This window comes from Anas acuta, chromosome 1 (genome assembly GCF_963932015.1).
Source record: "Anas acuta chromosome 1, bAnaAcu1.1, whole genome shotgun sequence".
Taxonomy (NCBI): Eukaryota; Metazoa; Chordata; class Aves; order Anseriformes; family Anatidae; genus Anas; species Anas acuta.
In genome coordinates this window covers 203,405,330-203,419,069 of record NC_088979.1, presented here as the reverse complement: position 1 = coordinate 203,419,069, position 13,740 = coordinate 203,405,330, and the positions used below count along the sequence as shown (strand labels likewise).

The 13,740-nt window shown below is 50.3% G+C and overlaps 1 protein-coding gene and 1 long non-coding RNA gene across 6 annotated transcripts in view; one reads left to right on the top strand and one right to left on the bottom strand.

Annotated features, from left to right (window-relative positions):
* TASOR2 (transcription activation suppressor family member 2) overlaps positions 1 to 5,139 on the bottom strand; it is a 33,227-nt gene extending 28,088 nt beyond the window's left edge. For 3 of the 5 annotated variants that reach the window (XM_068670142.1, XM_068670144.1, XM_068670143.1), the window contains exon 1: positions 4,816 to 5,139. In XM_068670142.1, coding sequence (XP_068526243.1) covers positions 4,816 to 5,021 — 206 coding nt within the window. In that variant the 5' untranslated portion in view covers positions 5,022 to 5,139. Of the gene's footprint in view, positions 1 to 355; positions 1,501 to 4,758 lie in introns of those variants that run through there. The other 2 variants (XM_068670146.1, XM_068670147.1) reach the window with 2 other exon arrangements.
* On the top strand, positions 4,099 to 10,906 carry LOC137849959 (uncharacterized). The gene is made up of 4 exons (XR_011092199.1): positions 4,099 to 4,521; positions 8,573 to 8,693; positions 9,626 to 9,698; positions 10,585 to 10,906. It is a non-coding gene; the product is annotated as an uncharacterized lncRNA (long non-coding RNA).
* The last annotated feature ends 2,834 nt before the right edge of the window (positions 10,907 to 13,740 follow it).

Genomic DNA, 13,740 nt, shown 5'->3' with positions numbered 1-13,740 from the left:
ACACCGAGCTGACCAGGCAGCTCCCGGGGTTAAAAACCCCTTCAGGAGTGGAACATCGAGGGTTCGTGGTGCTAAATCAGCAAAAGCATCGGGTGTTCTCGCGGGGGTGAAAGTGAAAGGATTTCTAAAAAGCCTGAGAAGCTCTGGGAAATGCAACATAAGCAGCAATTTTGAAGGTTGTAAGTCAAACATTTTGCTCCTCCTGTTCCCTGCGAGTTTAAGTTCGGCTGCTGCGTCAAACTGAAAGTCCAGGAATCCCCCCCCAAAAAAAAGTTGCTGCAGAAATAAGAAATAAATGAGATGAAACAATCACAGAGCATGGCATCGAGTCCAGCAGCTCGCTGTTGACCCCCACCTTCCCTTTCAGACTCAAGAAGCTCCTTCAGATCTGTTCCCACCCCAAAGAAGACTCTTTTTGCCCCCCCAGAAAGCCCTACAAAACCCTGACACGTCCAGGCTGAGTGCGCGGCACTGAGTGGGTGAAAATGAAAGTGCCTGAAGGAGAAGCAAAAGTGAAAGCGGCCGCCTTCCCTCCCAGCAGCTTGCACGTGCCACCACCCGGCATCCTCCGGGGGCCGGGGACGGCACAGACACATGGGGAAACGGATGGATGGAGAAACCCAGCACGGCCAGGTCCTGCTGAACCCACGCTGGGTGTTATCCGGGCCCTGAAATCCTCAGGAAGGGCTTCGCAGCCTGTCCTGGTGGTCAGGATCTCTTCCTTCTTCATTTCCCGTCCTGCTTTTGCTGCTCCCACTCCAAAGCCACTGGATTTTACTTTCTCATCACCCCCAGCACATGGTAATTAATTACCACGGTGATTACACGAGCTGTCCCTTTCCATCCAGCCTCATAAAATACCTGCCCGAGCAGCTCTTTACCTGCAAACTCCTTTCAGCGACAGCCTGCACAGCCCAACATTTATAATGAACCTTGCTTCGTTAGTGCTGAAGATGCTTGACTCAGCGCAAGGCCAAAATTGGGCCAAATTACGCCAGAATTGGTGCATTTGCAAACCAATCACCCGAGGCAGACCCCAGAGGCATATTTGAGAGGCTTATTTGAGCCTCTGGGGTTTTCTTGCATTTGAATGCGGGTTCTGCAAAGCCGTCCAGCCTCAAAATATGCCAGCCAAGCGCCTCGTTCCTGCTCCTCCTGCTGTTATTGGTCACTTTTCCAGCTTTACTGCTTCCCAGCGCCTTTTTCTGTTGCTTTCTTGCTTTTTTCCTTCCCGTTCTTTCTGTCTTAAGATGCAGGCAACTCTTCTAACCTCGTATTTTTAGGGATTTTACTGAGCAGAGCTGCCTGAACCTGCCTCCTGGGAATGGAGGGGCTCCAATAACCAGCTGCCCCTTCTGAAGGTCTCAGCACAGACGGGTTAAAAAATCCCATCAGACCTGGGAGGGGAAAAATAATCTATGAAATACTGATTCCAGCTCTTCCTCGGGAAGTCCCCGAGGCACAAACCTTTGGCAGGGAGCATGAGTGCTCAAAAGGAGGGCTGGATGGCCGTCTCCTTGATATATTTTTCCTTAATTCGTGGCTCCTGGAGCACATAAATCCCAAATCCCTGTAACAGACAATCCCAAAGCACCTCTCTGCAGCGGATGTCTCCTCGTACTCTCACAAAAGGAGCCACGGGAGTTCAAGAGCCTCATAACTGTGATGTTTTCCCCCAGAAACGCTGGCTTTGCGCATTCAAATTGCTGCGGGAAGGGGAAGTTTTTGGGTGGCACAACTCTCTGGGGATTTAAAAGCACCTCTAGGATCAGGTAATGCAGACATCTAGGCTGCAAGAGCATTTTAAAGGCTTTTCATCTCAGTATCAGTGAGTGTCAATATTTATTTAGGTCACCTTTTAGGACCAGGGCTATGCAGGGTGCTGAGGCAGCCCCTCAGGAGAGACACCACTCTGCCCAGAGGATCAGCAGCCAGAGTCCTGCTCCAGAGAAACCTTTCTTTCATTTTAACATTTCTTTGATATTAAAACCTCCCTCCCGGTACCTTCAGCTGCTCGTGTAATTGAGGATGTGGTTATTACGTTTTTTTCTCTCGTTAATACACCACGCAGGCAGTTGTTGCTGCCTTTCATCTCAGCAGATGCTCCTCCAAGGCCTCTCCTGCTGCAGCTCCCCTCTTCTGTCACCTTCTGATGCCTTGCCAACCGTCGTGCATCCATTCAGCTGCAGGTGTCCGCATCGACTCTTCCTAAATCTTGCACTGTGATGGGTATTTTAGCGCTTGGACAGCTAAAAACACCCCTTTAAAAACCCGCCAGCCCAACAGCTCTCCATACTAGCACACTCTGGCCTAAAACAGTCAGTCTTGATGCTGTGGGAGAGCTGGAGACGCGTGCACAGCAAGCCCCGAACCCGCTGCTGACAGGTTTACCTTTGCTCTGTGATATTTCACGGGTCCCTCGCTTGCAGCCCGCAGGCTCTACGTTGAAACCCACGTGTTGAAACCCAGGCAACCACAGAGCAAATGCAGCCCTCCCGAGAAACGTCACCCCGTGAGCTGGAGTTCCTCCGCTGAGCTGCTCAGGACATCCCAAAAAATCGATGCCAGTGATGCCCTGGACCCAAAGTTCAAGCTCTGCAGCGATGCCTAGGGTTTCCCAACACACAGGAGGCTTTGTGAGAGCAACGCTTCACGCGTTAAAAACAACCTTTGCAATAAACAGCTCCTTCATGGGCTTTCCATTTGAGGAAATAATAAAAAAAAAAAGTGTTCGTGGCTGGAAAAGTGGGCTTATAGTTACCCTGACTGAAAAAAATGCAGCTACACCCCTCCAAACTGCCAGTCACTTGCTTATTTTTGCCTTTGAGCAAGCTTGAGAACCTCCAAAACAGGGCCAGAGCCTTCCTTTGGCTGGCTTCTTCTGCTCTCACCGTGGATGCTCTTCTTCTAGAGCTGACTTTCTTTCTTGTTTTGCTTGATTTGGCAACAAACCTCTACCCACACGTTCTCTACGGACCCTTTGGTTACGGAAATTACCACGACACACTTCCAGTTTCAAGCACAAAATAGAACCGAAGCCAAAGGCTAAATAAAATCTACCCCACGTGCATGCCAGCTTCAGCCATCCACCAGAACTTTTGGGTAGTAATTCCACCAGAAAGAACAAAAAGCCAAAGAGTGCCCAAACTGCCCTTACCCAAAAGGATAAGCATTTCACTTTCTCGGCTCAAAGTGATTTTAACCAGTAAATATCCATGCTTTAGCCGACGCCAAAGTGACCAACATGCTTATTTCGTGTAAATAAAACTGGCCCAATTCCACCAAAACTGTAATTTCACGTGCAATTTTCTTGCTGGCTACACTGATCTTCACAAGCACTTGCCCCCGCGCTCCTTCTCGTCCCCTGCTGGTACAATCAAGGCTGAGTAATGAAGAAAATCATCAAACTGCAGTAGAAAATTAAGTCAAAGAGGCCACTTTTAATCCAGGCGGGTTCAGCATCTGGATTGCCAACGCAGCTCAGAGTCTGGCAGGACACAGACAGGGAGTGTCGGGGGGTCAGTATTTGGGACCAGGGAACACTAAAGCAAGCCCTGCTGCTGCAGAAAACACCAGGTTTAACAGGAACACTAAAAATAGACCAAACTAGTATGTAAAACCAGTTTCAGTGCCACGTAATGCGATCTCTAGTCCTGGGCAAGCACTTAACTGTTCTTCTTATCAGAGAAGATAGGGAATTCTCTGACCAAACGCTGTTTTACATTGGAAAAGAGCAGTTTCTGTGAAACCAGTCATTTTCTTGACAATGTGCTGTATCTAAGCCGTTCAGGTGCAATCTCCAGGCACAGCCATAGGATGGTTTGCACAGCAGAAGACCTGTGCTCGTCTCCCCCTTCGTTAATGCACGCACTGTAACAAGATCCTCCGAGCAACGCTGAGAAATGTCCACTCTGCAACAAGCAGCCACCGAATGCTTGGGGTAAAACCAGTGGGTTAATGTCTGACCTGAATCCCGCAGAGCTGAGCTTTACCCACCACCGCCTGCATCCACCACAAGTGCCAAGCCCCTGGGCTGCTGACTATTCTGCACCAGGCAGGCTTTCTTGCATTTTAAAAAAAAAAAAATGTTGTTTCCATGCAGAAAATAACATGTTTTACAACTATTTTGGTGTCATTCATGCTCCTGCCTGCTCCGTCTACCCGGATTAACCCCAGATAAGGAGTGCACGCGTGGGACAACTCGCAGGGGGATGATCTGGAGGCAGAAACCAGCGTGGAAACACCATTTCCACCCCAAAAAGGCTGCTTCACAGCCCGGCAGGGCAGCATGGCCACTCTGAAGGGGAAACAAAGAGGCCTGCCAGCCTTCTGTACATTTTATGTCGCAGGGAAGGGGCTGTATGCCTCGATACCCGTTTGTATTTCCACCTCCTGCTCCTGAAGGGCACCTGCGGGGACAAAACCCAGCTCCCAAGGACAGCCGCAGCTTTTCCCAACCATTTCCACCACCCAGCTGCAAGCGGGAGGCAGGACAGCCCTTCACTTCCCCGAGAAGCCAAGGTGACATTAAAAAACGAAAAAAAAAAGGCTTTTTTTTAATGGGTTTTAAGGCCTGCTGGAGGCTTGGGGCTGGCGTCCCTAGGGGCCGAGCAGGTGCCTCCATCCCTCCTCCCCCAGGGGCTGCTGCGGAGGGATGGGGGGACCCCAAGAAAGTCCCTGGAGGGGGGTGTTAAGGGGTCGCAGTCCCTGGAAAAGGGGTTTTAGGGGGGATTAGGGGGTAAACACGGATGGGTTTACCCGTCCCGGTGGAAAGGCTGGGGGCCGGTGGAAGGGATGGGGCCGGTCCCCGCTCACCCGTAGCCGGCCCTCCGGCCGCCTCCTGCCGCCTGTCGCCCATAGCAGCCGGGGCTCGCCCCTTTCCTCGCCGCTCTGCTCCGGCCCTGGCTTCTCCGTTCCTCGCCACCATGGCCACCAACACCACAACCACCACCACCGCCGCCCGCCCGGCCCGAGGACGGGCTCAAGCGGTGCGGGGCGGGCGGGCAGCGGGCAGCCGCCATCCGCCGGCCCCAGGAAGGGAAAGGGAAGGGGAGGAAAAAGCCGGCCGAGGGCGGGCCGAGGGCGGGCGAGCGGAGAAGTTTTGTGGCGGTGGGAGGGTAAGGAAAGAAAAAAAAAAAAAAAAAAAAAAAAGAAAAAAAACAGAAAGTGAAAATTGAACCGGAAAGACAGCGCGGCCGCGCCCGCCGCTTTCCTCTTCCTCGCAGGTCACCCAGCCGGGCATGGCTCGGCTGAGGGGGTGCGGGTGCTGAGAGGGGTTTGGCTCAGCCATCTGTCAGTCCCTGCTCTGAGCCACTTGGTGGTTTCACTCAGTGCCTTCCCTCAGCCCCCCGCAGCTTTCTTTCAGCCCCTTGGTGCCTTCGCTTAGTCCCCCTCAGCCCCCTTGGTGCCTTCCTTTAGCAGCCTTCCCTCAGCTCCTTCCCTCAGCCCCCCCGCTGCCTTCTTTGAGCCCCTTGGTGCCTTCGCTTAGTCCCTCTCAGCCCCCTTGGTGCTTACCCTCAGCCCCCTTGGTGCCCTCCTTTAGCAGCCTTCCCTCAGCTCCTTCCCTTAGCCCCCCGCAGCCTTCTTTGAGCCCCTTGGTGCCTTTGCTTAGTCCCTCAGTCCCTTCAGCCCCTTCCTTCAGCTCCTTCTCTCAGCCCCCCACAGCCTTCCCTGAAACTCTTCCCTAAGCCCTTTGGTGCCTTCCTTTAGCCCCGCTCAGTCCCCTGCTGCCTTCCCTTAGTCCCTTCCCTGGTGCCTTCAGCCCCCTCCCTCAGTCCCGTCCCTGATGCCTTCAGACCTTTTCTTCAGCCCTTCTCTCAGCCCCTTGCCCCTCGGTCCTCACCTCACATCCCAGGGCCTCTCCCTCACCTCAGTCTTTCCCTCATGCCCTCAGCACCATTCTTTGGCCCTCGGTGCCTTCTCTGGTCACTCTCTTCAGGCCCACCCCTCAGGGCTTTCCCCCATCCTTTCAGCGCTTATCTTCAGCCCTTTCCTCAGCCCCTCCTTTCACCCCTCAGCACCCTCCTTGGTCCTCTCGTCCCTTCACAAAGTCAGAATGGCCGAGGTTGGAAGGGACCTCTGAAGATCATCCAGTCCAAACCCCTGCCGAGCAGGAGCACCTAGAGCACATTGTGCAGGATGGCACCCGAGGCGGGTTTTGAGTATTTCCAGAGAAGGAGATATCTCTGGGCAACCCGTCCCAGTGCTCTGTCACCTCCCCTAGTAAAGAAGTGCCCCCTAGCATTGAGCCAGAACCTCCTGTGCTTCAATTTGTGTCCATTGCCTCTCGTCCTGTCACTGGGCACAAGTGAAAAGAGACCGGCTCCATCCTATTGACACCGTCCCCTAAGATATTTATATACATTAATGAGGTCTCCCCTCAAGTCTTCTCTTTTCCAGGCTAAACAGGCCCAGCTCTCTCAGCCTGTCCTTGTATGACGGGTGCTCCAGTCCTTTAATCATCCCCATAGCCCTCCTCTGGACTCATTCCAGTAGCTCCATGTCCCTCTTGTACTGGGGAGCCCCAAACTGGACACAGCGCTCCAGGCAGGGCCTTCTCTCATCTCTCCCTTCATCCCCTCAGCCCTGTCCCCGCTGCCCCCTGTCCCCATGCCCCCAGGTCCCCAGGTGGCCCTGGTCCCCACTCCGCAGTGTCCCCAGGGCAGGGTCCCCATGCAGTGGGGTTGCTCGTTTGCCCCGTTTCCATAAGATTTTCCCCAGCGTGTTTCAAAGGGCCTGCTCACCAGGCACTCGTGGCTTTAGTTCCTCTTGAAAATAAGGAAAGTTCCCCTTGAAAATAAGGAAGCGTGTGGCCTGGGGCTGGATTTGCTCCAAAAATGAGCGTTTTTAAGGAGAAAAAAAAAAAAAAAAAAAAAAAAAAACAACAACAGATAAATAATCCTGTTTCCCTCCACTACCTGCGATCCCAGAAACAGGGTGTGGGGCTTTGATCTCACTCCTCTCTTCCCTTGCCCAGTCGTCCATGCTCTGCTCAGCCCATGCTGTGAACAAGCTGTTGCAATAGGTGGTGCAAGGAACGAGGTGATCTGGACCGCCTACACAAAGCATTGAGCAACCAGGGTGCCTTTGGGGTGTCCCGGCTCTGGATTAGCTCCGTTTTGGGTGTATTTTTACACGTTGGGGTAGTCACAGCCTTAGCAAAGTGAGGAGAAAAAAAAAAAGAAAGAATCATGAGGTGATGATGTGACAGCCCACATGGCATTCATGTTGTAGTCAAGGTGATGCTGCAGGTCGTTAGCGTGCTGTTGAGGTAATTACGCCACCTTAACACCTCCCAGCCACAATAGCAGTGTGCAAAGTGCTACTAAGCAGTGAGAAAACAAAGGTGTGGGGAAGAGTAAGGGATTTTTCCAGTGTCCTGCAGACAACAGGCCTCAACGTTTTGTCAGAATCATCCTAGACCCTACTGACATGTCAGAGACTGGAATTCTTGTTGGTGTTGCTGGTCCTGAATGTAGCTGCCCAAAGAGTAAGAAAAAAGGCTTTCCACGTCCCCATGCTGTAATATTTGGGTCATATGTATGCAAGTTTAGGGTCCCCAGTTGTCCCGTGAGGGTGGAAGATGGACAGCCCCATGTAACCGTGGGCCTTGCTCTAGGAGAGGGACCCTGAGGTACTGCAGCAGTTGTAAGGAAATGTGGATTGGGAATTATTTCTGATGAGGAAAAGCATGATTTGTGGGGAGATCTCCCTTCAATGACTAGTTCCCATTTTGTGTTACGAACACATGAGGAATTTGAGGGAATTTATTATCAATTTTTGGTGGGGGAGAGTAACAATTGGAGCCTCTAGAGGTCAGGCACCATTTCTACCTGGGGTTTCTATGTCAGTGGTTCTCCTCACCTTCTGGGGCAGAGAGACACGTGTGGTCTCTGTAATAGGAAAGCCCACGGCCTCCCTTTGGTGTGGGCCTATTTCCTGGCAATTCACTATTTCGGCTTCTTTGAAAGAATGACTCATAAAGTTTTCTCTAAAATACAGAAGTAGTCATCCGAAGATCTGCTTCCTCTTTTATTCAGAAAAAAATATGAATGGTACATGCAGATGCTGTCAGTCATTTCTTTCTCAGAAGAGACGGAAAATGGTTGCAATGAAATGAATCAGCTGGGAGGTGGAAGCAGCAGTTCCTGAAAATGGTAGTTGCCTCCTGTGTAAAGACAACAAGACGAAGATAAAGCAAATAATTGTCTTTGAGATCATTATTGACTGCGTGGGGCAGCCTTAGCATTGCCAGCTGCTGCGTGAAGCATAAAGACCCAGCCTGCAAACACAGAATGGCGCAGGACCTGTGGGCTCCCTCCCTGTTTCCTGTCGCGTGTAAATCATGGGACAGCAGATGACACAGAAATATAGGGAAACTTTTGAGTTTTTATTTTATAGGTGTCAGGAAAGAAGATAAGCTTGGCATTCGCTTGGCTTCCGGAGAAAATGAGGCTCATGATTGTGCTATTTCTTCCTATCTCTTCTGTTAACTTTTGAAGCCACCGGCTGGTTTCAGCCCAATTTGGCAGTGACATGGTGGTTTCAGAGGCTCTTTTCTTTGATTTTCTAGAAAATCTGTGGCCTGCTGGATCCCCCTCTTTGTCTCCTGCCTGTGAGAGCATCAGAAGTGTGAGCTGCCCATTTGGCTGCTGGAGGGAATCCAGATGGGAGGAGGTTGCTTGTGGCTGAAGGTAATTTTGAATAAATGTTTGTGTGGACCTCAGAGCCAAACATTTTGGATATACTGCACCCTGGCTGGCACTGCTGATGCCCAGCACAACTGCTCTTTCACTGGCACAGCTGTCAGGACAGATTAAAGCAGGCAATCTGCTGTAGCAGACCGAAGAGGTGAAATGAAGTTCTGTGTTTTAGCATCATTTTATTTCAAGATGAAGTTTCCCCACCCCGGGGGTGCTTCCAGGAATGAAACAGAGCAGGATTCTGCCTGACATTTTGAAATTGCCTGTTTTTGAACAGAAATGAGCCTCAACCAGCAGTCTCCCTAAATGCAGCATCACCAAAACAATTTGAAGAATTGCATAGGCCCCCATGTCCGTTGTTTGGGAACTTCTGATATGTAGTGGTAAAACAGCAAATTTAGGGACATTGGGCTTGGGAAATGTTGGCTCAGGACCTTCACTGAAAGAGAAAGCTGGGGAAGAGAGCATGTGGACTTGGTTGACCTCTTTGTTAGCCCATTATGTTTGGTCATTCCTGCTGTTATGCCCAGAAAACAAAATAATTTCTCTATTTAAAGGCATCATGGAAAGTTTGTGTGAAGACTTCAGGGCATCTTCGGTGGGAGCAATAAATGCACAGCAACACAAAAGTTGAGCTTTATTCCCACCCATTTCTGCTCTTTGCCCTTTCTGTAAATGAGCATTGAACCAAACAGCAAGGAAAAAGGTGAAATGCAAAGTCAGGCATTTCTTGGCTCCAAAGTCCACTTTATTCAACAGTGCTGTGAAGCGTGTCATCCATCCCCTGTAATGCTGTCTTGCCACATCTTCCACTCAGCTCAGGCAAAACTCCTGCAATCAGTTTGGGATCTTGCAGCAAGAGAACCAAATTTTGCCTAAAATCATTCTTTTTTTTTTTTTTCATCCTTTCATTAAAATTTTAGGGGAAGTCCTCTAAAACACCAAGGAAATGCCACCTTCAGCTCTACACAGACGCAGGAGTCCTCCAGCTCTACGGTATGTGTGTGTGGCTTCTCTGGGCACAAGTATAACATTTATCACCTGCTTTCCACGTCTGTGGTGATGGATTGAGATCAAATGCAAAGGCGTATTCCGCCCCAAGAAATAGCTGATTGAGTCTTTTCCATTGAAATCTTCCTTCTTGAGCCCAGCATAAGTTTACCTAGGTAGGCCAGCACATTTTCCAAGCCTACTGATGCTTTCAAGAGTCTCTCATCTCTGAGGAAAGCCCAAATAACTCTTCACCTCCTGACACACCCAACACATGTTGCTTCTTGCTTTCGTTGGAAAATGCATCGTATTTTCGTGGTGATTAAATTCCAATATTTGCTCGTGGTGTATTTGTTTAGTGTACGCCTGCCGCAGTAAAACACGGGCAAGATTTTCAGTTTCTAGATTGATTTTTTTTTTTTTTTTTTGCTATTTTGGTATCTTGCAGCTTCCTAAGAAACCAACTTTTTGTTCAAGTTGTGGTGACAAACATTTGAGTAATTCTAGCAGCACTGGGGGAAGCCAAACCAAAGTTGTGAAAACAAACAACCAACCCCCTACAAAAGCCTCTGTCAAAACCCAGCTTGTTTTATGGTGTTTTCACAACTATAAAACCACACACTGCACACGCAGCTACAAGGCCCAGTCAGGAAATGAGTCAAAAATGATGAGTGCAGATTAGCATTTTCAGTGATGAACAAGTGATTTTTTTTTTTTCATCAAATCCCTTCACCATTTTTTCCCTTTTTTCCAGTGATTATCGAGGTAGTTTCTTAAAAATTAATAGCTGTGCTGCTTACGCTATTATTTGCAATGTAAACCTGGCAATCTCTGAAGACAGAGTGTTTTATTATGTAGTACTTTATAAACATTACTTATTCTTCTTTACCAGGCACACGACTGGAGCCAAGGGGACACAAGCTCATTCCGTGACCAAAATGTTCCTGCTCGATCATGGCAAAACGTGAGACTACGTGTATGAGACTCCAGATCTTCCAAACAAAACATCTCTTTCCTCTCTTGCAGTAATTAGTCCTGTAGCAATTAAGCAGAGGGAGCATTTGCAATCATTGTTATTATCTTCAGAGTTGTTCACGTGCTTCAGAGCTGGAGTAGGTTGTACCGCTGTTATTGCAGGCTATCTGCAGATGCAGGGCAGTGACTTTTATAGGGGATTATATTCTCCTAGATGGAAATATAGATTGTGTCCATGATTATTCCTGGCCTTTTGTTCTAAGCAGCTGCTTTCAGGTGTTGTATATATATGGATATGTTTTAAAATAGGAATACTTACTCATATTAATACTCACATAATACATACTCATATTACTCATTACTCACTGATCATATTAAACTGAGGTAGGCACTGTTTTTCTCTTCACATTATTGTCTGTATCACAATTTCTTCATCTACAGCTGATCGACCCCCAGCCCGTTGGAACTGCAGCTGGGATTACACACAGGTATTAGCAGAGTATGGCCACTCCTGCAGGCACTACCTGCTATTTTCTGGTGCTAAGCAGAGTGATTTATCCATTTAGTGTCATTCCTGGACAAACCCCGAGGCAAGAGGTGAGTGGAATCTGCTCGGTTTTCCACCAGCTCTTCCAGCCCTGCTTGGGTTTCGGCGACAATGAGTGGAATGTCAGCTCTTTGCAACTTTAAATAACGACTGGAGGCCCTCAAAAATCGAAAAACAGGTTGGCAGCTATCACATCCTGCCCTTGGGGCGGAATGGATGGCTTCAAGGCATGGCCAGAAAGGATAACATCTCGTGCTTTGTGAGGTCCCATCCTGGCTTAATCTTTGCCCTGCTGCAGTTGAAAGGAAAGCACTTTTAGTTTTTATGCCCTTCGTGCAAAACACTTGGTTTTCTTATTACGTGAAAGTGCTGAATGGAAGTTTCTCACTGGACTTAGCTCTTCCTCCTACGATGTCAAAATTAACAGGAAAACATCCACTGCTGGAAAATAGAGATTTTTTTTTGTGGTGTTTGTTCCCTACTTAACCATCAGGGACTCAGCTGCTTTCCTGTCCAAATGGGGGACAAGCCCAGGACAGACTTGCATTTTGTACAAGCAGTCACTGCAGAATCGTAAGCAACAGATTATTTTTATAAAAATGTCTTTTCTTATTTTTATTTTTATTTTTTTTTATGGTTTCGGACTATGCTGCTGTGGTTGGGAGGGGGACACAGGTGTTCCTCGGTTCGCAGCGTACCCAGAGCACAGCTCCCAGGCGGCTGGGGAATGCACACACAACCGTGTGCTGCTTTCACCCAGCTCCAGCACCACAACCGCTCTGTCACTCCTCTTCCTCAAAGGAAAAACAAGAGAAAATAGGATGGAACGGGCTGAAGAGTTGAGATAAGTACAAGGAGATCACTCAACAGTTGTCGTCACAGGCAAAACAGACTCGGTGTAGGGAGATTAATAAAATTTCTTACCTATTACTAGCAAACTTGTTGAGAAACAAACAAGCAAACAAAAAAAGATGAACTAAAAACACCTTCCTCACATCCTTCTGCGTGCCTGGAGCACCTCGTGCCCTCCTCACCGTGGGGCCGCAGGGCTGATGCTCACCCCTCCCTCCCAGCTGCTGTTGTGCGGCGTTTTTTGCTTAAATTTCTCAAACCCTTTCCTAAATCTGCTCTCACAGAGGCTCAAACAGCCCCCGCTACCCAAACCTCGCCCCACAAACCCAATACAAAACACAAAACCTGTGGACACGGGCACCCACCGAGGCTTCTTCCTCACACCTAAATAATCCCACCTAAAAAAAAATCCCACCTAAAGCCCTCACACCTAAATAATCCGTCGGGAATTAGGGCAGGAAACGCTTTGTTTGAGGGGAAACTCGCTCTCAGAGGGAGAAAAGCCAGGGGTGAATGGCAGATAACCGCACAACCCGGCTTCTTTCTCCCACATTTAATAATTTATAAATTATTTACAATTTAGAGACGGAGCAGGAGGAGAAGGCCACATGTTAAGCACCGCGCCCCAGTTGCCCCAGTTCATCCCAGTCCAGTCCCCTCCAGCAGCCCCCAAACCTCTTTGCTGCAAGAACCCAATTCCCGCCCCCCCCAGTGTCCCCAGTATCCCCTCTTCCCACACACCAGTCCTCCCAGTTCTTCCATCCCCACATACCAGTACCCCACACCAGTTCCTCCAGTCCCCTTCCCACACACGTACCAGTCTCCCCACACCCATGAGTCCCCCACACCAGTACCCCTTCTCCCCCCACCCCATTACCCCTTCCTCCCACACCCCAGTTCCCCCAGTCCCCCTTTTACCCATGCACCAGTACCCCTCCCCATCCCAGTTCCCCCAGTCCCCTCCCCACACATCCCAGTTCCCCCTATCCCGCAACCCCAGTGTCCCCCCTCCCCACACCCCAGTACCTCACCCCAGTTCCTCCAGTCCCCCCCAGTCCCCCTTTTCCCTACACCCCAGTCCCACCTCTCCCAATACCAGTTCCCCCAGTTCCCCCAGTCCTCCTTTTCCCCACACCCCAGTACCCTCCACTAGCCCCCCCAGTCTCCCTTTCTCCCCCACCCCACTCCCCTTTTCCCCACCCCAGTTCTCCCAGTCCCCTCCAGTCCCCCTTTTCCCTACACCCCAGTCCCCCCCTCTCTCCATTCCAGTCCCCCCAGTCCCCCTTTTCCTGACATCCCAGTACCCTCCACCAGTTCCCCCAGTCTCCCTTTCCCCCCACTCCAATCCCCCCCCAAACCCCAGTCCCCCCTCTCCCCATCCCAGTTCCCCCAGTCCCCTTTTCCACACACCCCAGTACCCTCCACCAGTTCTTCCAGTTCCCCCAGTCCCCCTCCAGTTCTCCCAGTCCCCTTCCAGTTCTCCCAGTTCTCCCAGTTCTCCCAGTCCCCCTCCAGTTCCCCCAGTTCTCCCAGTCCCCCCCATTCCCTCTTTCTCTCCCCCTCCCACTCTCCCCACCCCATTCCCCCCAGTCCCCCCCAGTTCCCCCAGTCCCCCCAGTTCCCCCAATATGGCCGCCCCCCCCCGCGAACTACAACTCCCAGCAGCCCCCGGGG